This window comes from Condylostylus longicornis, unplaced genomic scaffold (genome assembly GCF_029603195.1).
Source record: "Condylostylus longicornis isolate FDR11 unplaced genomic scaffold, ASM2960319v2 ptg000005l, whole genome shotgun sequence".
Taxonomy (NCBI): Eukaryota; Metazoa; Arthropoda; class Insecta; order Diptera; family Dolichopodidae; genus Condylostylus; species Condylostylus longicornis.
The window spans coordinates 3,958,590-3,983,363 of record NW_026577974.1 but is presented as its reverse complement, the minus strand read 5'-3'; the positions used below and the strand labels follow the sequence as shown (position 1 = coordinate 3,983,363).

At 27.2% G+C, this 24,774-nt stretch overlaps 1 protein-coding gene across 1 annotated transcript; it reads left to right on the top strand.

Annotated features, from left to right (window-relative positions):
- The first annotated feature begins 1,046 nt into the window (after positions 1–1,046).
- Positions 1,047–11,619, top strand: LOC129614806 (uncharacterized). The gene is made up of 10 exons (XM_055529690.1): positions 1,047–1,385; positions 2,009–2,193; positions 2,258–3,095; positions 3,314–3,480; positions 3,543–5,367; positions 5,435–6,187; positions 6,241–9,525; positions 9,584–10,079; positions 10,147–10,202; positions 10,258–11,619. The coding sequence occupies exons 1-10, from the start codon at positions 1,232–1,234 to the stop codon at positions 11,184–11,186; spliced, it is 8,688 nt and encodes a 2,895-aa protein (XP_055385665.1). The 5' UTR covers positions 1,047–1,231; the 3' UTR covers positions 11,187–11,619.
- Positions 11,620–24,774: the final 13,155 nt, after the last annotated feature.

The following is a 24,774-nucleotide window of genomic DNA, read 5'->3' as shown; positions in this document are numbered from 1 at the left end:
TTGTTTAAAATAAATAATTAAAAACCATTTTGGCATAACTTGGAGACACATAAATTTAAAATAAATCTACTTATTATTCCATACTTAAAGAAAATTGATATTTGACAGTTGCGTCAACATAGGTAACATTATATACATGAACTGTGTGTCCAAATATTAATCGTCAATTTATTTGACTTTATTAACCCCATATTATTATTTTTTATGTTTTTTTCTTTTTGTTTAGATAAAAAAGGAATCTCTCTAATATAAAACTTTCTTTTAATCTTCAAGAAACCAATTAAAAAAAAAGAAAATTGTTTTCTTTATGTTTTTCCTCTACAAAATATTAATGAAAGTTTTTATTACAGCAATGGGGTTGTAAAAAATGTACAAACCCTCAATTTTGTTCAGTAAAAATTAAAGTTTAAATTTAATTTTTTCAATAGAATCTAAATGAAGATATGCAAATAGTAAAAAAAAAATTCTTTAAAAACAAAAACTATATATTATTATAAAATTACATAAACACTATCGAAAGCAACATTCGAGCAAAATTTAACAATACATAATGTTATTATCATTATTTAACGAAACGTTTAAATTTAATTGTAGTACCTTGTAGATTTTAAAAACGATATTCTGAACCCTATTTTATGTTATGTCAAACAATTAATTATTTGTTGTTAGCCACCGTATAAATTGAATACAAGTCGCCAGTCGGTGAAATTGAAAACTGAACTGTCTGTTTTAGAGTTCTAACTTACCGTAAATTAATTGGGAGCAAAAAAATTCAATCGATTAAATTATTGATCCAATTAAATATATTATTTAATAATGGTTTTTTGATCGACTATTGTATAAAACAAATTAAATTAAACATTTCATATTATGCAGTAATAAAAATTTTATATTGTTATTCATTACTATTATTATTAAAACACTATATTAATTCACTTTGCTTATTCAGCAATGATACACAGAGGGAGAACTGATACAAAATGTAGTAAAATGATACAGTTGTATTATTCTAAGGTCTCAGCTTTGCTTAAATCTACTAAACGCTTTTAAAAAATTCGTCTTGTCCTTTGTTTTATTTTAAAAATATTATTTAAATAATTAAATTAAAAGTAATAAAGTATTAAAAATGTCTAGTGCTAAATATTTTGCATGGTGTATTATATGAAACAGACAAATTTATACGAAAAAAGAAAATATATAACACTTATAAAACTAAAAAAAAATCTAAAAAATGGCGTCAGATGAGAATAATATAATCAGCAGCTGCGAAAATGATCCAAATTTTGCAGTTATATGTCTATTCTTTGACAAATTTGCCAAAATTTTAAATATAGCACATCCTAATATTAAAAGATTACAAGAAATGTTAGAAAATACTGAAGAAGGTAAATATTTTATTAAATTTTAAGTGAAAAGAAGTGTCATGTCTGCTAAAACAAACTATACAATAATTTCAATATGATTACAATATTAAAGTGTATGCTAATTTTTTTGTTGATAAATTTCGGAACGAATGAATAAATATTTCCATATTTCAATTTTTAATTTATAATTCTATCTAAATTTCCAAAGCTAAATAATGTCATCAATCAAATTATACAGAAAAAACAAAAAAAAAAAATTTGGATAATTATACATCGTTACTTATCTATATATTAACGATGGAAATTCGACAAATTTCTAATGTAATTAAGTACCTATCAACGTACATATATAGGAATTAGATACATCTTTAAACATAGAGCATATTATATCCATTTATAAGCTATAGATGATTTATTACTTTAACTTCAAAAAATTCAAGAAGTTTTTCATTTTGAACGATTCTATAATAACCACTATGTTATGCGCGTATATGCACATACATATCTATATAATCAATACAAAATATTTAATGAAATACTTTTGGGTTATGTTTGTGTTTACATTTTTAAAAAATTGTATTGTAAAGAAATGTAATTAATTTTTATTGTAAAGTTTTTAATATATTTATTTAAAAAAATTTCAGTTGAAAAACCTTTGAAAGATTTACATATAAAATTATTAAGGAAACAAAGGAAAACTGTGCATGAAACTGCATGGGAATCTGCTTTGTGCAAATTTTGTTGGGGATTTAGTCCTCATGATGCATGGGAAATTGAAAAATTTGGCTACAAAAAAGCTAATATTAAAGTGAGGCTAAAAATATTACGAGTAAGTGTTTTTCTATTTTAAAGAAAAATTTTAATAATAGGAAAAAATAAATTATTTCTTTTAGGAACTTGTTGAAAGTCAATTTGAAAGGAATGGAAAATTTCGTTCTATAACTGAAAAAATGTCAGCTTCTGAAATGAGAAGTGAGCCAATTGGAAGGGATAAACTTGGTCATGCTTATTGGATAACTCAAGATCCTGATTGTAATATAAGAATATATCAAGAACATTCTGATGAAGAAATTTGGCAAGTAGTAGCAAAAAGTAGGGATGAATTGATTACTTTAATAAATCGCCTTAAAGGAAATGAGGTTGTATTACCCTCATTAATAGGATCTATCGATGAAGATAGTAGTAGTAACAGTTGTCTGGTAACTGCAATAAAAGCTGAACCTACAGATATAAAATGCATAAAAGTAGAAAGTAATGAAAAACAAAATGAAAATGATAATAAAGTTCCAAATATTAAAATTAAATTGCCAACTGAAAATTTAAAAACTGGAGAGACTTCTCAACCTGAAATTATAAAAACAGAAGAAATAAAGGAAGATGTAGAAAAGGTAAAGGAAAAGAGTTTAGAAGAAGAAAAGTCTGTAAAACTAGATAATGTAGAAATTAAAAAGGAAGAATTAGATGAAAAAGTGGAAATTTTAAAAATCAAGAAGGCTGAAGAAAAAGAGGAAAATTTAAAAACGGACAAAAGAGATTCAAAAATTGAAACGAAAGATAAAGTTAAGGTAGCTGAAGTAAAATCGAATAAAGTAAAAGAAAAACTTTCAAATAAATTGGATAATATTGAGAAAAAAGAACCAGTAGAGGAGGAGGAAAATGACGAAGGGGAAGAAGAGTATGACGAAGAAATCGATGAAGAAGGAGAAGAAGAAGAAGATTACGAAGAGGAAGGTATATAGAATTTTAAAAGAAATTTGCCTCTTTTGTTCGTATTGTTTTATTGTGATTATTTTAAAATAATTAAAGTTTATTCTGAAATTAAATTTGATTGAAAAATACTTGAATATTAGTATTTTTATCAAATTATAATTGAATAACAGATGCCTTGTTTTATTGTTCTTAATAAAATGTAATTTTAAATATTATTCAAACAATTAACTACTTTTTAGAAAGCGACGAAGAAGGCGAGGATAACGAAGAGGAAGAAGAAATTAAAACAAATAAAATTATTTCTGTTAGTAAATCAGAGAAAGCCGAGCTGAAAAATAAAAAAGACGACGATCAAAAAAGTTTTAACAAAATGCACAAAGAAAAGAATGATATTCGAAAAGTTAAGGTATAAGTTAAGAAATTTTAAATTTAACTTGTCAAAAAAAAATTTTTTTTTTTCAATTTTAGCCTTTAGTTATAAGCCAATCAAAGTTAGCATCATCGCCTTTACCAGGAGAACCAACTAAGGTTGTAAACAAATCATTGTTAAATTCTAAAAAACGATCTATTGAAACAGAAAACACGGAAAAAGATGACTCAATAACACACTTTCCTAAGAAACTTAGACCAACATTATTGGATGCTAAACGTTCAAAGAACGTAAGTAAATATGAAATGTTTAAAAATGTTTCTGATGACGAAGACGAAGAAGAAGAGGAAGAAGAAGAAGGCGAAGAAGAAGGGGAAGAAGATGAAGAAGGTGAAGAAGAGGAAAATGAATTGGACGGGGAAATTGGAGATGAAACTGATGAAGAAGAGGAAATTTCTGAAGTTGGGGAAGCAATTGAAGAAAAAGTATTAATTGTCAAAGGAGAAGGGAGTGGTAAAAACTGTGAAGGATCAATAGCAGATTTTTTAAATCTCAGTTCCGAATTGATTAACAGTGATCGAAATTTTTTTAGTGAAGTTATAGAAGAAGAACTACTATTTGTTTATGGTGAAGGGAGTGGTAACGAATGTTTAGTTGGAAATCCATCACAAAGTGACTCAAAAGATAAAGTTTGCAAAAAAGTTCTAAAAGAAGACGAATGCTTAAATCTTAGCAATAAAGTTAAAAGAAATTTTGAAAACAGTGCTTCAATAGAATCATCCAAGTCAAGGATATCTAACGACGAAAACAAAGCTTTAAATGAAACTCATGACAAGAAAATTGACAATAGTATAGAAAAATTCGAAAAAGATAAAACTGAAAAGAATGTGATAGTAGAAGTTAGCAAAACCGAAAAATCGAATTTAGAAATAAATGAGTCTGAAAAAGACGGAAATGCAAAAGATTTGGAGAATATTGAGAAAAACGGTGTCAATGGTAATAAAAAAAATTCTGGAAACTCTTCAAATGCGAAAAAAGCGAATAGCGCTACAACAAATAATGTAACAGACCGTGAAAAACTTAATCAGAAAGACGATAAAAAAGAATTGAAAACCGTGCCAGAGGATGATTCGGTAAAATCTACAAATTCTGCTGAAAATCATGTGGAAAAATTAATTCAACCTGCTAAGACTTCTCTAGAAGTTGAAGTAATTTCGAAAGACAAAGTTAAATCAAATGCAATATCTAAAGAAAAAACATCTGAAAAGACGAAACCAAAATGCCCTGAGAAAGGTGATTGCGAAAATAAGACTACTGTTGGTCGTAAAAGAAGATTAATGTTAGAAGAAAAAAGTAGAGTAATTTCAGAAAGCGAAACCGATCTAAATTCAGAAAATTTAGAAGATATTGAAGAAGAGTTGGAAAATGGTGAAGATTGTGACAGAATTGGTGGTAAAAGACCGAAAATGAGAAACAAAATCGTAAATACTTCTATGCGCAAAAAAATCGAAGCACAGAGAGAAGACGTTGAAAATACCTCTAGCAGTGGAAGTGGAAGTGAAGAAGAAAAACCGCGCAAAAAAATTTCACCAAAAAAAATTAATGTTCCTAAGAACACTGATAAAAAAGATTCCATTTGCGAAAAAGAAAGTTCGTTAAAGAAATCTGAAAATCCAGCAGCACCAGTGCCTGCAAAAGAGAACGATTGCCCTTTTAAGTGGAAAAAGAAATTGACTTGCAACAAATTAGATGCGAAAATTGCTTCTCTAAAGGAAGCCAAAGAGAAGGATCTTCAAAGTGAACTAAAGCAGAAAGCAAATAAAAAAGATGTTGATGAAATAGTTATAGAAAAAAAGATTTCCACTAATGGATCATCCATTCCTCAACAAAAAAGTGTCTTAAAAGATGAAGAGATCTCTACTGGTAAATAATTTATTTTATAAAAGTTCAATGTTTTTAATAATATTCTTAATTTTTTTTGTTTAACCAGTTTCAACGAAGGAAGATGATAAAGAAAAAACACGTAAGAGATCAAGTCCACCGAAAAACGCAGAAACTACTAAAAAAACGCAAAGCAAGATCGTTCCAGACAGTAAAAATAATAGATCTGGCGTAAAATCCAAAACTAAAGTAAACGAAAGCGATGAAGAAATTCCAAGAAAGCGTACAACTAGCGAAGATTCACCAAATATTGTTTTAGATAAGAAAAAAGATATTGAAACAACAACTGATGAAGAAAAACAAAGTATTCGAAAAAGGGCCATAACTGATTGTGGAAAAGCTAAGCTAGAAGAAAAGGATGATACCGAAAATTGCCCAAAAAAAAGGACAGTCGTCGAAACGGTTTTATCAAATAAACCAAAGGAGTCTCCAAAAACAAAATCTGCTCCAAAAACATATAAAATTGGCAGTCGCTCGTTGCCTCAAGACAATTTCTTACGAATAGAAAAAGTTGAATCTTTATCTAGTAGGGAAAAAAGAAAATTGGTACCAATTGATATTCCACCACCAAAAAACAAAATATTTACCGATTCCGAAAAAGAAGATAAACCAAGTTTTGATATTGAAAGAGCATTACCACAGAATTTAATTATTTTAAAAGAAAAAATTGAAGAAAAAATAAAAATTGTAGTAAGAACTTGTTCCGATAAAAAGAAAAAAAGTAGTGATGTCCCTACTGTTGTGACACAATCAAAGCGTCGAGGACGTGCGAATCCAATAAATCAAAAAAATACACCAATTGGTAAATAAAACAAAAATTTTATGTAAGAATAATTTTAAATTTCATTATTTTAGGTAAAAAACCAAAAACAGAAGAATGTAAACTAGGTGTAAAAAGCGAACCAAGAGAAGAAGATCCGTTAAAGTTGTCTCCCGAAAAAGAACAACCTCAATCAACGGAAAAGTGCAACAATATAAACGCCCAACAGGAACAAAAAAAATCAACTGAAACAAAGAAGGAAACTGTGCCCCGAAAACCTAGAAAACGAGAAATAGATATTAGTAATATTATCGATCCAGAGTCTGACGCAATTCCAATGAGGCAATCTCGACGAATAGCTCAATTAAAAATAAGAGAAGAAGCAGAAAGACGCAAGTTGGAAGAAATCGCTTTGAAGAAGATGAAGGATGATTTACGAAAAAGAAAGAAAGAAGAAAGACAATTGTTGAACGATCCAACAGTGAGTGAACCTTCGTCGGAGTCTTCGGATTCAGAAAAATCTTCAAAGAAAAAATTTGAAAAAATGAAAAAAAAGGGTAAAGGCAAAGATGGGTGGAGTTCGGGAAATTCCGATGAAGATGAGCACGATGCTGATGAAGATGATTTGTTCCGATATCCTCCATCAGACCATGGTTCACCTCTATTTAAATCAGATCACGAATTTTCTCCTGAGTCTGACATTGAAGACGAATCTCAAATTGTGCCTTTAAAAAGGGCTAGAACTGTGCGTAAAGAAGGTGAACTGGCTGAGCCTATAGACAGCGATGAAGCATGTCAGAAATGTGGTAAGGGTGATCATCCTGAGTGGATTTTACTTTGTGATAAATGTGATAAAGGTTATCACTGTTCCTGTTTGTCGCCTGTTTTATTTATAATCCCGGAAGGTGATTGGTTTTGCCCTCCTTGTCAACAAGAGCAGTTAATAGAAGCTCTTGAAAGCCATTTGAAAGTGTTTGATGAACTTGTTATAAAACGTAAAGAAGAAGAAATTGCCGAGCAAATAAGAATTGCTGAATTGGAAGCTGCAGAAAGAGAGCGAGAAGAGCTTGAAGAGAAAGAAAAAGAAAATAAAAAGAGTCAGAAAGGCGACAATAAAAAGAAAAAATCTTCTAACGGAATTGATAGCAAAACTGATAGACGATCAGATGGGTCCGAATGTAGTTTTGGTAGCAGTGAAGCTGAGTGTAGTGAAGATGAAGTTATTACAAAAACTAAAAGACAAAAAGTCTCCGAAAAAAATCGTAGTAATAGGCGTAGGTCATCACATTCATCATCAAACTCAAACACTTCATCGAAGGGAACTGGTTCAGCTACAGATAGCGATGATGAACCTATTTATAAATTTCGAAAAAGACGTCAAATCAATATAAGCTATAATTTTAATGAATATGATGATCTAATAAACTCTGCTATTAAAAAAGATATGGATGCAGAAGCTGGGGCAGGAAACTTAGGACGTGGAAAAGATATTTCCACTATAATAGAGGCAGATAAAGAAGAAAAGGCAAGATTAAAACAACTTGAAGAGAAGAAAGCTATTGAGGAAAGTAGGGGAAAAGATGACAAAGAAAACATTGAAACTACTATAGTTAAATCTAAATCAAAAAAGAGTGATTCTGACAGCGATTTTAAACCAGTAAAATCTAAAAATAGTCGTAAAATGTCCAAAAAGAAATCTAGGAAGCTAAATTGTTTAGAGGTCTCTTCGGAAGATGATGGTTCAGATGAAGATTTTAAAACTAGTTCCGATGAGGATGACGAGGAGGAGGATGATGATGATGATTTATCTTTCGACAGTGAGAGCAGCTTAGAGGTTTATCGACGAAAAAAGAAAAATGGAAAAAAGAAGACAAGAAGAGCTGCGAGGAGAGCAGCAAGGGAAAGAAGGAGAATTAAAGATTTTGTAGTTGAAGATTCAGAACTCGATTCAGAAGAAGAAAAACCAAAAATGAAAAAGAAAAGAAAGAAACATGACTCAGATTATACTGAAACTGAAGAAACTGATGATTCTGTTGAGGACGAAGAGGACCTCAACAGTGAGGAACTTTGTGACGACTCTACCAGCAGTAGCGATGGAAATTGGAGACCTGGAAAACGTAAAAAGCAAAAAGCACCAGCCAAACTTGCTAAAAAAGAAGCAAAAGGAAAAGTGCCAGTTGCTGTAAAAACAACCAAAAAAATTAAAAAAGTCGATGATGATGAAAAACCATATAAGGTTTCTGCTAAACCTAAAATTGTTGCTGCCAAAAAGAAATCACAATTTTCCGATGATAGCACGGATAATACGACAACGGATTCAGACTCCGAAGCAGCAAGAAAAACTAGAGGAAGGCGATTATTTTATATTGATGATTATGAAGACGAGGATAGTTCAGATAGCGGTATCAAGCCAGGGGTAAAACGGCCAGATACACCACCTGAAGAAAGGGAAAAATTCATAAAACAACAAGAAGAAATAAAAAAACGCTTACAAGCAGAAAAAGAAGCTAAAGCAAAAGCTGATGCGGAAGCTAAATCAAAAGTGAAGGAGCCTGAGAAACCTGGTTCATTATCAACGGTGCCCTTGTCTGTAATCAGAGCAGCAAAAGCGTTAGATGCAGATTATTTGCAACGCAAAGGGGAGGTAACTAATGCTGATGAAGAAGAAGATGACGATGATGATATAGCAGCAGCTGCTGCTTTTAACGACGCGTTACCTGACGACTTTAATCCAGATGATATGGATGAAGAATCAATAGCAAAAATGATGGAGGAAGAGGACTATGCTCAAAATCAATTACATTTTCCTCCTGCTACAGATATACTAAGTAAGCCCAAGAAAGGTGCTACACCGGTAAAAGTCACACCATCAGAAGTCTCTCCACCTGCTTCACAAATTAGTTCTTCAAGTGTGTCAGTTATACAGGATCCAATTCGGAAAAAATTGCCGATTCCAACATTCAGTCCGTTGATGAGACCAAATCAAGTGCCCAGCAGCCATCCTCTATTGCAAAATGCTTTAACCAATCCGGGAAGTTCAAATCCACATACTAATAATGACCTAGACAATCAAGGTAAGCCAAGAGGACGAAGGAAGAAAATAACGCCTTTAAGAGATCCAATGGAAAAGGCCGCTGCTGCAGCTGCTGCGGCTGCTGTTACATCCTCTTCGCTATCAAAATTGCCGCCTCCTGCTACACCTCCTGAAGTAAAAGAACCCGAAGTACGGCCCAATCCTCCACCTCTTGCCAGAGCTCCAAACGTCGATCTGAATGTTGCACAACCTCCGCAATTGTATAAACCGCCAAACAATGTTCCACAACCTTCAGTTATAACAAGAATGCCACAGATTCCTCCACGCCTTAGATATCCAGATCAAGGTAAATTTTATAAGGAGTATTTTATAAAAGAAAAAATGATTTTATTAAATAATTATAGGGTCCCGTTACTTCGCTCCACAAATTCCAACAAGCCATTCAAGGATTCCACCAACATTAAGACACCCAATGCCTCCACCGCATCATACTTTAAGACCTTCTTTCGCTGGAGGCCCGCCACCATTACGTTCTAATTTGCCTCCACCAAACAATTCTCCTTTAAGTTTAGTAAATGACCGTCCGCTATTACCTCCGTCAAGCAACTCTCCAATTAATCTAGGAAATCGGGGTAATTTACCTCCATCAAGGGGTCCTCCTGATATACTGAGGGCTCCAACAACTTCATCGAACAGTGTATCAAAAACTAAACAAATAGGACTTTCACCAAATAGTATTTTAAATAATATTCGACCTAATCGATCATCTGGGCCACCAAATATAACTCCAGTTAACTTAGGGGTTGGTCGATCTTTAGGTCCTAGGCAACCACCACCATTTAATCCGGATCAATATTCCGGTCACAGATCCAGACCTCCTTCGCATTTAGGACCTTACAGGTGAAATTGATATGTCTTTTTTGTTTATAAATTGTTTTACCTATGTTTATTTTATCTTATGTTAAAGGCCACCAATATTTGGAGCTCCAGGATATCCACCACCACCTAAATCACAGCATCCAGGTAAGAAAAAAAATTAAAAATATATGTAAAATGTACAATCATTATACAATTTTAGGAGTACCTTATTCCCTTAACCCCATTGGTCCACCAAGACCTCAAAATCCCCACAGTTTGATTCCACCAGGATCGCAAGTACCCCTTGGACTCTCTATATCAACATCAGGATCATCAAGGCATTCCAATCAATCACCCTCAGATCCACCACCAGCAAATTCATCATTATCTAGAAATCAACCAATATCTCCCATAACAGTTAGTCCATCTGGTTCATTAAGACCGACAAATCCAGCAAGATCTCTCGGTCCGCCTAATATTTCAATAATGCCTATACCTTCACGCTTATCCATACCTCAAAGCCATTTAGTTGCAATAAATTCACCAAGTTCGCCGCGTGTATTGGGACCTCCAGGTCCACCAATTCCAACGGTTTCACGAGATTCACATGCTCCACCGCCATCCAGTTATTATCCACCCCCAATTGGTCATCATTTAATTTCACTTGGTCCTCCACCACCAGCAGTTCCAACAGCTTCAGCTCCCAGTTCAGTTATAGTATCAACTTCAAAATTACCACCTGCAGCAATTATACCGCAACCACCAGTACCACGATCATTATCACCAGTTTCAGTTTCCGCAAGATCAGTAGCTCCAGCACCAGTCCCATCGACACCATCTTCAACATCACAACAAACAACGACAACAACTTTGCGACAACAACCCTTACCACCCCCACCAGCAGCAGCGACAGCAGCAGCAGGATCTACTACAATATCATCATCATTATTAAAATCCAAAATGAATACTCTAGAAACATTTGATTCTAAAGATGCAAGTGCTCCAATTGATTTACATCAACGAGATAATGATGAAGAACCAAATGATTCTCATCCGTCAACAGTAGTACCAGCTTCATCATCATCAAGTAGTGAATTTAGTGGTCTTGTAAGTTATTTTAGTTCACAACATGATGATTTTAATACATAACAAGTGAATATGAAATAAATTAATTGCTATGTATGTATATTGATTTTAATATTATAAAAATAAAAAAAAAAAACTATTATATATTCGTATATAAAACATAAATATATATATATATATAAACATAATGTACAATATTACCTAATTATGTATGTAAAATATACATATTATATTATTTATATAAGATCAAAATAAAATAACATATTTATATAGTATGAAGTTTAATATATGCATATATTTTATATGTATATATATTTTCGAATGCCTACTTAATGAACAATTTAATTAAAAGAAATTGATAAAAGGAAAAAAAACAAAAAAAAAACATAAATATATTGTTAGTATACGCGTTTTTTTATATATATTAAATAATAGTAAAATTTAAAAATTTATATTATATAAAGGAAAAAGATATTTGACACAATAATTCTACTTAATAAATTTCACAAAACAAAAAAATGGAGAAAAAAATTAAAAAAAAAAACAAAAAAACATTAATTAACTTATATAATTTATATTCTTAAATTTAACTTAAATTAAATATATTTTTCACACTTTTGTTAGTTTTAAATAAAATTTTGGATTTTATATTTTAATTCGATAGAAAATTATACATACATACACACACAAAATTGTATAACAATTTATAAAAATAAAGAATATATTTTTTTTCTTTCTTTTTTAATTGAAATTCAATATAAATCATTAAAAAATAATCATTAAAAACAAAAGCCGCAACTAATTAGTATATAATTCATAATAATTGTAAATATTGAAAAGAAAAAGTAATTGTAATTATTAAAAATCTAATTATAAATATAATTTACATTAAAGCATATAAACATATAATATATTTATAAAAATAATACATGTATTTGCAACTTAAAAAAGGAAAAGAAATTAAATTAAAAAAAAATTGTAAATTAAAAAATTAGTCTTATATATATAGAGTATTATAGTATAAAAAAAACAAAAAAAAAATTTGCAATTAGTTATGATATCATTATAATATATTTAAAAATATTAGATGAACACATTATTTTTTTTTATTTTAAAGCAAAAATACAATATAAAATCTATAAAAATATTAATTATTTAAAAAAAAGGAAGAAATATTCGAATTTATTATAATATTATTTTTTCTTTTCTTGTTTTAATTATCTTTATAATTTTTTTTTATTATTATTATTATTAATTAATGTTTTATTGAGTATTTAAAAAAAGAGCAAAAACTATTCAGAATTAAAAACAAAAAAGTAAAGCAAAAATAATATCTTACACAAAAATATTTAAATAATTATATAATTTATTTCATGCAATCTAGTATTAATATTTTTATTAATGGAAATTTATTTTTTAAAATAAAAATAAATAAAATTCAAAAAAAAAACATTAGTTTATAAAAAGAAAAAAAATTTAATTTTAAAACAACTTAAATAAATTCGTTTAATAATAATTTAAAATATATTTTTTCAACTGAATTCTTATTTCATCATTGGTCATCAAAGAAAATAAAAAATATTTTTTCTAACTATAAATGCCCTAAAGAAATCATAAAACGCAAATGCTCCAAAATAATAATTTTTAAGCAATCATAAACTTTTAATGTCTCCATAAACTATTGTTTAAAAACAGAATTATAAAAAAAAAAAAATTCTTTCCAGTATTTAATACAATAAAAGAACGTTAATCGAGCAATCTGTTAAGAAAGGTTTGGACGTTTTAATTGGTCAAATCCCTTATACAGAATATTAATTGAATATGAGGTAACTGTTATATTGTGTATATAAAAAAGAAAATTGTGTTGACCGGAACTTAAAAATTAATTGAAATTTTATTAAATTTAGCAAAATTGGAATTAGCTGTTTTTATAACAAAACCGAAAAGTAAGTAAGTATAAGTGTATTTACAAAAAAAAAAGATAAAAAAAAAAACAAAAATAACTTCTGAATGTTAACTGTTCTTATTGTTGTTAGATTTCTAAATTGAAACTGTTTAAAAAATTTTCAAAATAGAAAACAGTGTTAAAAAGAAAGCGAAAAAATTTATTGAAATTCTTGTTCTTATTTTTATTAATTCTTATGTGTAAATATTTTAAAACAAATAATTGAAATTATTAATAAAGTGTTATTATATGGCAAATATATTACAGTTTAATCCAAATTTTAAGTATACAAATTGTATATGGTTATGACAGTTTGATAAATATGCCTTGAAGTTTTATAATTCAAATAAGGAACTTAAGAAACCAATAAGTTCTTAATAAAAAATAATCAGATTTTCAAAAATTCAGTTAATAGCTTAAACTTTAATATAAAGCATGTAAAGTCTTAAAAATCTTAAAAAGTAAAATAGATTACTTTTCATCATTACGTTCGTGTAGATCTCTAATGATGTTAATTAATTGAATAATTGGATTATTGAAAGTCCCCCTTATTTAATATACAAAATATATTTACATTTATACTCGTATTAATATTTAAAATAATTAATTGTATAATTGAAAATCGTATAAAATATCATTTATAAAATTTAATTTCACTTTTATTCTTCGGTAATTTTTAATTCATAGTTGAATAATGAAAGTTTTAAAATTTACTCGTACTTTCGCATTGTGCCTACATAAATCTTTCTTGTAAATAATAAGTTTTTTTATTTTGAACTTAATTGCTATTCTCTGATATAAATTCTGTTTATTTATTTTTTTAATATGCGTAACTATAAATGCAATAAAAAAATTAATTGACTTAAAGAATAATAATTAGGAAAGTTGTTTTTTTTTTTTTAAGTTTCCATTTAAAATAGTTTTCTAAAAAATTTTATATGAATTTCTTATACTCGTACTAGAAATTTTGAAATTTTTGCATAATATTCAAAATTTTTTTTTCATTAAAACTTTGAGGTAAATCAATTATCATCATAATATTTTTGTATAACATCTACTTTCCATAATATTAATCAGTCATTTTCAGTAAACTAGGCAAATTTATAAAAAGGTCTTTATTAAAATATAAAATAGAAAAACAATAACAATAAAAATTCGGAAATATAACAAAAATAACAAATTAAAAGGGTGCGTTTATTATTAAATGCAATTAGTAATCGGGTTCATTCAACCATTCAAATAGATTTTGGGTGGCTCATTTACATACTTTGTATAACATTTTCATATATAATATAACTTAAATCTGACGAATGACGATATACACTTACATACATACAAAATGTAATCATAAATTCCAATACATTTTTCTAAATCAGATTTTAAAATAAAAAAATTGTTCAGATTTTAAAGATGTAGAGTAGACAACAATGCTTCGTATGCTTTATAACAATTATATATGTTATACATTTTAAAAAATATTTTAAATTTAGTAACTGGTATTCATTTAAAGTTAACTGATTAGTAAAATCATTTTAAACGCAAAATAATTTTTTTTATGGGTCTAGTTTAATATTCCAGAAAAAATGCATTTTATGTAAATTAAATAAGTTGTTTGGTGAAAAAATTTCTGTTTTATTTTTTTTTTATGTTTTATAATTTTCATTGCCAAAATTTCATCAACTTTCAAGTGAAAGCTGATAATGTGATAAATTAAAAGCGCAAAAATAAAAAAAAAAATAATTTTGGCTAATATCCAGTCAGATATACAATAATGTAAGTATATTTGTAAGCATTTGTTTTTTACACAGTAGGATTCAATTAAATTTTCGTTTAAGTCGCAAATATAACAGTTTAAAGTTATTAAAGTTGCAAGAATTTTAATTGGAATGCATAAAATCCGAATTAAAACAATTTAAAGTAAAGAGAAAATTTTGATTACTATAAATGGTAAACTGTTATACAACATACTATAGTTTTATACATTTAAGATTTTTATATAAAAAAAAAAAGCATTTAAAAAATTAAATGCTTTTAACTACTTACTTCAAGTTGAAAAAAATTTCTGAAGTAGTTTACAGTGTTATACAGTTTTAAATTGAATGCCGCTTATATAATAAGTGATGCATATATAACACTTATCAAGTTTTGCATATATAACATTTTATAAGTTATATACTTGAAATTCAAATTTTTTTTTAGTTTCATTTAGCTAGATTGTACTGTGTATTGCATTGTATTATGTTATGCATATTATACTGAATGTATAATGAATTATGAGCCAAGACGAAAAACAAAAAAACTAAAAAAATATTGAAAAATAACATTTTGAAGAAGTTTTCGATCCAGTAAAGGAATTTTTAAAATTTTTTGCGTCATATGTAACGATCGTTTAGTTAAAGTGGCGATTATTAAAATTTTTCGAGTGGTTTCGCTTTTTTTTTTTGGAAGAAATTCGCACGGTTCAAAATATATATTTCTATATAATTACATACATATATATATGAATTTTTTTCCTTTAGAAATCTAAGTTTGCGTAAATAGTGGAGTTAATGAAAATGTTTGCTAAACTGTTATATACTCGTAGGTATATATATGAAAATATTTAATAATTATTTCTTGTTTAGGTCAGGTGAATTCAGTATAATTTAATGATGACACATTTATTTTAATTTTAAATTTTCAATAATATCGTAAATTTTTTGTAAAAGAAAGTAAAGGCATTTGAATTTTTTTTTTTTAATGCTATATTTTTTAGCAAATATGTGTATTATATTTTTTAGCAAATATGTGTGTATGTTTGTGTACAGTGTGTATAAAAGAGTTAAACTTAAAATGTTTATCTTAATAAAATTTCTTTTTAGTATGATTAAGTGTAATATTGGAATTTTAGCTTCCGAATAAAAATATAAGTAATGAAATGACGTATTAGGTCCAAAGGATGCGCTTGCGTTTTCCGGAAGCGGAATAATTGCAATCGTAAGTCAATTTTTTTTTTGTGATACGTATAAGAAATTTTTTATTGACAAGCAAATAGAAATTATTGAGAATTTTTGCACAATTTTGTAATAAAATCGAAGAAAATGCTGTAAGTAGGGTTTTTCTAAAATGGTATTAAAATTCTCAATTTTTTTTAGGAAAATTATTTATAATTATACACAAGTATATTTGACATATTATATAGAATTTTAATACCAGAAATAGATTGCACAAAAAATTTTTCATTATACATAGATATTCTAGGCTACGGTGAATTGGTCTTTTCGTTGACTGCCACCTCTTGAAATCTATATTGTATATAAAATATTATTTTTATTGTATTTTATCCTCTTCTTTGGATTTTTTCAAAACTGTACAGCTGTTGAGTTTTTTCTTTATAAGAATAAAAATTAGAATAAGGTTTATAATTTACCATTGAGATAAATAATCACAATAATGTAAGTATAAAATTTCAAGTCCATTCTAAAAGTTGTAAAAGAATAAACATTCTTAAATCTACATATGTACATAAAATAATTAATATGCATGCATCGTAACTTTCTTTTAACTTTAAATAGAATAACCTGCTTTCATAAAAATATTCGTATAAGAGTATAACACATTTGTGTTATTTATAACTTTTTTTTCTATATACCTTTGCATTCTAAGAATTTAAAATATTAAAAAAAATATATATAATTCAATTTTATATCTATTGAATAATTTTAACATAAACCATAGAAATTGTATTAAAATTTCCTAAAAAAAAAATTTATATTTCTACTTAATTTTACTTTTAAATTTTAATTTTTTTATTAATAGTATTTTGGTCTATTGATGAATATAATCTATGTCGATGAATCATTTGTGTCAATCCTGGACAACTGTGACATATTTATAAAATTAAAATCTTTTTATAATATTAAAGAAAAATTTCATTTTCTAATCAATTTTTTTTCCAATAATCAAAAATTTTAAATGTAATTTATAAAATATTTTGGCTGTCTCTTTAGACTCTATACAGAGTTTCAACTTACAGTGAATATGAAAATAATTAAAACTTATTATGATAACTTGATTTGCTATAAGTTAATATGTGTACTGAGCTTAGTATGGTATAAATAGTGTTAAAGTAATAAGTTTTATGTAAGCCTTAAATAATATAATAGTATATGCCTTGAAAAATAATAACTTGAAAAATATCTTCATTCCTAATTCAACGCAGAAAGAATCCAACTCCTATCGAGCTATTACTAAGTTTTTTTTCTAAAACTATGCAATTCAAGATATAAAAAAACATTATTTTGTGAAAAAATTTTAATATTTCTATAAAAATGATGTTATAATGGTAATACTCTTATAACAAGTAATAATCATTCACTATTTTTATAACCTTCATGAAAGGTGCAAGAACATTGCACCGTCCGTTCGTTCGTTCGTCCGTCCAATCGCAAGATAACTTAAAAACTAATAGAGTAAACAACACCAATTCGTTTTTTTTCTTTAAGTTTAATTATGGACCAATTCGGCGGCAATGGTTCAGTTCACCTACCATATATAAATATAAAAGTACATTATATTAATATTTTGAACTATATTTTTGGTAATTTGACTTACGCTTATTGTTATAACTTTAGAATAGATTTTAAATTAATTCTTTTTCAGAGATTATCAAAAGAAAAATTTAAGTACATACATACATGCATATAAATATATATCTATATATATATTTTTAATATCCATAAATATATGGATATTAAAAAAAAAATTTCATTTTTAAGAGGTCACACTTGTTTCTGTTTTACATTAATTTAAAAAATATTCATATACATTTATAAGATATTCGTATAATTATATTTGTATGTATGAATGTATGAATATAAATTAGTTAAGGAAAATGTATGAATATAATTAGTTAAGGAAATTTGGAGTTGACAAGAGAACGTTAACAAGTGAACATCGTTTTTAGCGGTTATTAATCGCTCTAATTTTATTCTTTACGATTTTTTTTTTTTTTTTTTTTATTTTTAATTTTTTCCACTTTTTTCTTTTTAATAATTCATTTAAAATATATTTTTTTTTTTTTTTTCACTGAAAATTAAATAAATATCCTTAAAAGAAAAAAGAAAAGGGGGAAAAAGAACAAAAAAAGAAAGAAAAGAAAAACAAGAAAAAGTATAATAACACAAAAAATTAGAAAAACTTTAATAAAACTATACACAGAATACAAAATAAAATTGGCTTTTTGAACATAATTTGAAACAAAATGGTGAAGCAATGTTTTGTATGTAAAAAAAATATATCAGGAAGAAGTAAAGGTTTGCAATGTAGTGGGGTATGCAATAAAAGCTTCCATGCGACATGTGGTAAGGTATCTGATGAACTTTTTACTGCAATAAAAAATGGAAATGCGTCTTGGAAATGCTCAATTTGTCCGCCAATGAATAATGACACAACTATTATAGCAGATGATGAGTCTAGTGATTCAGAAGCGTTTCAAATTTCCAGCGAAAGTAACAGCGCAATTGAAAAATTATCATCTTTCGATTTTTCTGATTGTTCGCTGCAAAATATGGCAATATACTTAAAAACTCTGGGAACTGTACTGATAGAGATACAACGTTCTCAAAATTTCTTCGCCCTTCAAATGGACGATATTTTAAACCAAAACAAGCACTTGAATCAAGAAAATAAAAAATTAAAAGAGCGCTTAGATGAAATGGAACTGAAATCTGCGGCCTTAACACAAACAGTTAACCGATTGGAGTTTACTTTAGATGAAGCTGAACAAAAAAAAATTAAAAACAACATAGTTGTAGCTGGTCTACCTTCAAATATTTCCAACTACAAGGACATAATTTTAAATATTTCGAGGAAAATTGGCGCTAAGATCTCTGAAAACGATATCTGCAATGTTTATCCACTTAACTCGCAAAAAAATAAAATCAATAAGGAAAATGGAGTCAATAAACTATTTGTCGTTCAACTATCGTCAGAAACCGTTAAAGCAGAATTAATGGCGAAAAAAAAAGAAATTAAACACCTTTTTACTGATGAACTTAATTTGGCACAAAAAGGTAACAATAATAAACAAATATTTTTCCACCATCATTTAACAAAAATTCAAACAAGATTATATTACGAAGCAAAGAAAATTAAAACTAACAATGATTTTAAGTATCTTTGGGTAAAAGATAATAAATTTTTTCTTAGAAAAAACGAAACAAGCAATATTTTTAAAATTATTAATTCTAATGATATTAATTATATTAAAGACACACTTAAAATTTCAAATTGAATTTGATTTTAAAAAGTACAATTTCATTTTAACATTACTAAAGATTTTATTGGTTTCACTATTTCTTTTTGTTTTCTTTAACTTTATTTTAAAATTATTAAAATTGCTTACAAACTTTATTAATCTATTGCTTAACATATTACAATTTAAATTTCTAAATTATATTAAAAATAATTTATATGGTTGTTTACTCAAAACATTTTTTTGCTACACAATGTGTCAAATGCTTTTATATATGCTTACTTGTTTTGATTTTACTATTATGGTGACACAATATCATTATTTTTTTTATTTTTTTTGTTGTTTTTATTTTCTTATTATTGCTCTTCACAAAAATTATATACCTGCATACACTTTAACTAATTTTTATTATGCAGTTTTATTTGGCACTGAACTCATATACTATAACACAATATTTTCAAAAATAGTAATACTAATACACTATTATTTTATCATGAAATTTTCAATTTTTTTTTTTACTGAGTTAACCAATTCTAGGCGACACGTTTTTCAATCTTTGTTTACAATTTCGTTTTCACTGACATATTATAATTATTTGCTGGTTAATGAGAATTATTTAATTAGTTGTATGTTTTTCCTTTTTCTTTGTGATGGCTGAATATACTGAGCTGAATGACGATGTCAAAATAGAATGTTTTACAGAGTTGGGACATGAAAACGATTTTAGCAGACATGTTGACAATTTGAAAATAGTTTATTTAAATATACAAAGTTTGCGGAATAAATTAAATAATTTACAAATATTAATTGATAGTTATGGTTGTGGAATTCATGTTATTGTATTAACTGAAATTTGGCTAAGAGAGTGTGAGAATTGTTTCTTTAATTTACCGGGCTATAATGCTTACTTTTCCAATAGACAAAATTCATATGGAGGTGTTGCGATATATGTTACAGATACAATTGAGAGTAATTTAATGTACAACGAGGAGTTGGAGAAATCGAATTTCTTGGTAGTAAAATTATTACAACAAAAACTAAATGTGATGGCTGTTTATAAGTCTCACGAAATTGGTGCTGATATTTTCATTCAAAGGGTTGATGAGATAACTGGCAATTTTCCTAACTCATTAATTCTGGGCGATTTTAATATCAATTTATTAAATAGGGATAACAATGTTGTTAGAAATTACGTTAATGCGTTGATTGGTAATGGTTTTCTTATTTGTAATAAGATATCAGAAGCATACGCTACAAGGAAAGGAAAAAATTCAAATACAATAATTGATCACTTTATAACGGATCTGATTAGGAATCGATACCTTCTGTATATTTTAGATACTTCGCTCTCAGATCATCAGCTTATGCTTATTAGTGTAGATCAAGAAATTAAAACGGAAAATTATAAAATTTTTAAAAGGATTTTAGATTATGGAAACATAGAGCAAAATAATTTTTGGAATAATTTAGACTCCTATAATAATTTTGATGATTTTAGTCGTGAATTAAGCGATATAATAGCCAATAATACGAGGCAAATTCCGGTTAGTGGAAAAAAGAAAAAAAAAGAATGGATTACTGATGAAATTTTAGACAATATTAAAATTAGGGACTCGTATTACAAATTCAAGAAAAGGTACAAGGACGATTCTCGAATTGAACGATTGTATAGAAATTACAAAGTAAGGGTTGCAAATTTAATAAAGCAGGCCAAAAAGAAATTTTATTCTAATGAAATAATGGTGGATCCAACTAATAGCAAAAATTTGTGGAATATTTATAGGAAAGTTATGTTTAATAAGGACTCGACCTCAAACCGTAACATAAAATCTTTGGAGGTTAATGGTCGGGAAATTTGTACTGATGGTGAAATAGCTGAATCAATGAATGAATATTTTATTGATATTGCTAACGGGGATAGTTGTTCTACTATTTCGGTTGACCAGGCGTACTTTTCTACATTTACACATAGTATCTTTACAAATTTTGAGCTTAGGCCTACTGATTCAGAGGAAGTGAAATCCACTATCGATTTGCTTAGGTCCGGTGCAGCCACTGGTTGTGATTGTATCTCGACTAAATTTGTCAAAAAATTCTCAGATAAAATAAACCCTATATTAGTTAAATTTGTTAATGCATCTTTTCGATCCGGCATTTTTCCAAGCTCGCTTAAAATGGCTATTGTTACCCCTGTTTTTAAGACAGGTAAATCGACAGACAGATCAAATTATCGGCCAATCTCTATATTAAACTCCTTTTCAAAAGTATTTGAAATTATAATCAGAAGCAGGATAAGTTATTTTCTATACAATAATGGAATTTTATCTGGTGAGCAATATGGGTTTGAGAAAAATTCTAACACAACGGCGGCATGTCTTAGTTTGACGCACTTTATTTCGAAAAAACTGGATGAGAAAGATTTTATTGCATGTGTTTTCCTAGATTTCCGAAAGGCCTTTGACAGTGTAGACTATGAAATTCTTCTTCTTAAACTAAAAAAATTAGGATTTGGTACAAAGGATATTTCATTTTTCGAGTCTTACCTGTATGGTCGTCAACAAAGTGTACGCGTTAATGGTGTTCAAAGTACCTATAGATTAGTCAACAGGGGGGTCCCGCAGGGGTCAATTTTGGGCCCTGACTTATTTAAAATATATATTAATGATGTGACTCGCTTGAACCTCAAGGGATCGATTCAATTATATGCAGACGATGCTGTATTGAAATATAGTGGCAGGACTGAGGATGAGATAAGAAACTCAATAATTGAGGATCTGAGGGTTATTGATGAGTGGCTTTCCAAGAATCGTCTCTCATTAAATATAGAAAAGACAAAGATATTGCTTTTTAAAAATAAACAATACGTACATAGGATTTTCTTTTTTGGGGGCTTACCCATTGAGGTGGTCGAACATTTCAAATACTTAGGACTTATTCTAGATTCTAGACTCAGGTATGACCAACATATTAATTACATTGCGGAAAAAATTGCACCATATATATATATATTACGGCGTCTTAGAAAAGTGTTTGACGCTCATACTTTGTATGTGATATATTCGGCATATATTATGTCCCATTTAACATATTTGAATCCCTTGTGGGGAAATGCTGGCAGTTCCTTATTGAGCAGATTGGATATTTTAAATAAGAAGGCAATAAAATGTATCCATTACTACCCAATTAGATACCCTACAAATAATTTATATACAGGCCCATATATAAGTTTTGAAAATATTTGTAAACGTGAGTTGTATATGATCGCATTTAAAATAGTGCACAATTTAATTAAACATAATTTTATTCTTAATAGAAATATCGATTTTCATAGCCATAATACGAGAAACAAATCAAATTTTTACCTTTCGCTTTTCAAAACAAATAGCCAAAAAAAAAATTGTTTGTATAACTGCTTAAATTTATATAACAATTTGCCACAAAATATAAAAGCAATTGAAAATATTGGTAGTTTTAAAAAAGAAGTAAATAGGTTACTTAAGTAATTAAAAAATGCTTTAAAAATTGTTTAAAAAAAAAAAAAAAAAAAAAAAAATTAATTACAAAAAGAAATTTACAAGAAGAATGTTAAGAATTGTAATATCTTTAATGTTTTTTTATCAATTGAATTGTATTTGCAAAATTTTGAAATATACTTATATTGTTTTTTTTTTTCTCATTTGATATTCACTTAGTTAAATACTTTTATAAGACCAGATAGCTAAGGCTGCGGTCATAAAAATTGTTAACTTTTTAAATGTTTTTTGAAATAAATTTGATTATGTATATTTTAAGATAAGATAATTATACTGAATTACAATATTATTTATATAGTTTCAAAAAATACAATAAAGGAAAAAAAAAAAAAAAAAAAAAAAATACATATTTACAAAAAGCCGTTAAGTTTTTTTTTCATTATTAAAGCTTTAATTTATTGAATTTTTTCTTTTATTTGAATACTTTTGTTGCTGCTGTTTTCTTTTACTTTATAAATTTTATTGAGCAAAAATGAGAAATAATTTCTATTATGGTCAATCTACGCCCCATTATACGTTGTAATACTAATAGGTAAATTTATACACATATATGTATACATACATATGTATACATAATATATTTTTTCTACAGTGCTTCAATAATATATTGACATATATTTGTTATATTGGGTTTTTTTCATGGTTGAATTCGTTGTACTTTTTAAAACAATGTTGGATAAAAAATTTAAGTAAATCTCATTATAGATTGGGGCTCTACTTATATATATTTTCATATATTTCCAGTTAAGAATATAATACTAGATTGGAATATAAAAATAAAAAAAAATTGTATAAATTTTTGTTACTCAATAATTTTTGTTATTGGTTAATTTAAATTTTTTTAAATTTTTTCAAAACTGTTATACTCAAACTTTTAATTAAATACAGAATATTATTTGCGTTCTATTTACATGTTTAAACTACTCAGGAGTAAATCGCAACTAATTGTAGCAACTACACAATTCTTCGAACAAATGCATAGATGATTTGTGCAGTTATACTATTTTTTATACTAATAATAGTTATAGAAATAGCATATACCAATACTCAAAAGTAGTTTGAACACGTAAATGGAACACAAAATATTAAAAGCATATATTATTTAAAATTAATTATAATATAGAAATTTGAAATTATATTTTAAAAATAATATAAATATTTAAAGTAAAATATATAGGCAATATTAAAATTAACTATTAAATTCATTTAATTGAAAACTTAAAACAGTCTGAAAACAAATTGAAAACCCCAAAAACAAAACTCTACTCTCCTATATGTCTGCAAATAAATCTGCAAATAAGTATGACTACTGTTTCTTCCTTTGTATAAAAGTATACCTGCATTATTTTCAATCATCTGTGGTTGCCGAACTATTCTAACACAATAAAATTGAGTGGTATAATATTCTAAATTAATTGTTTTATGATTATATCGTTTATAACAGCTGGCATTATGTCTTTATATAAATGTATAACAAAGTTAGAAAGCAATTAGAAAAATTTGTAAAACATAAATTAATTTCGAATTTTCGAGTCTTTAATCTGTTATAATATCTCTTTTTATAACATTTAAAATAATATGTATAAGTATATTATAATTTTATATATAAAACTGTTATACTGTTGAGAAACACTGTTATAAAATACCATTTGACTGCATTTAACCTAAAATGCTATTTTTTTTTTTCTTATTATTGAAATTTTTTAAAGAATGTAACAAACACAATCATTTGGAATCAAGTGATAAAAGAAAAAAAAAATAACAAAAAAAAAAAACCGATTTGTTTATGCTGAAAATATTGGGTGATGTATGTTAAAAAAATTTATAGAATTTTTTCTTATTTACACAGGTATGTATGAGTATTTGAATATTTTCATATTATGCATATAGATTTTTAAAACCGGTTCTTAACATTATTTGTGCACAATCAAAATTTTA

Excerpts from the sequence above, each read along its gene's own strand:
- LOC129614806 (XM_055529690.1), top strand. The coding sequence starts at position 1,232 with ATGGCGTCAGATGAGAATAATATAATCAGCAGCTGCGAAAATGATCCA. Across the intron at positions 6,188-6,240 it reads TCAAAAAAATACACCAATTG|GTAAAAAACCAAAAACAGAA; the intron begins GTAAATAAAACA and ends TCATTATTTTAG. Across the intron at positions 10,203-10,257 it reads ACCTAAATCACAGCATCCAG|GAGTACCTTATTCCCTTAAC; the intron begins GTAAGAAAAAAA and ends ATACAATTTTAG.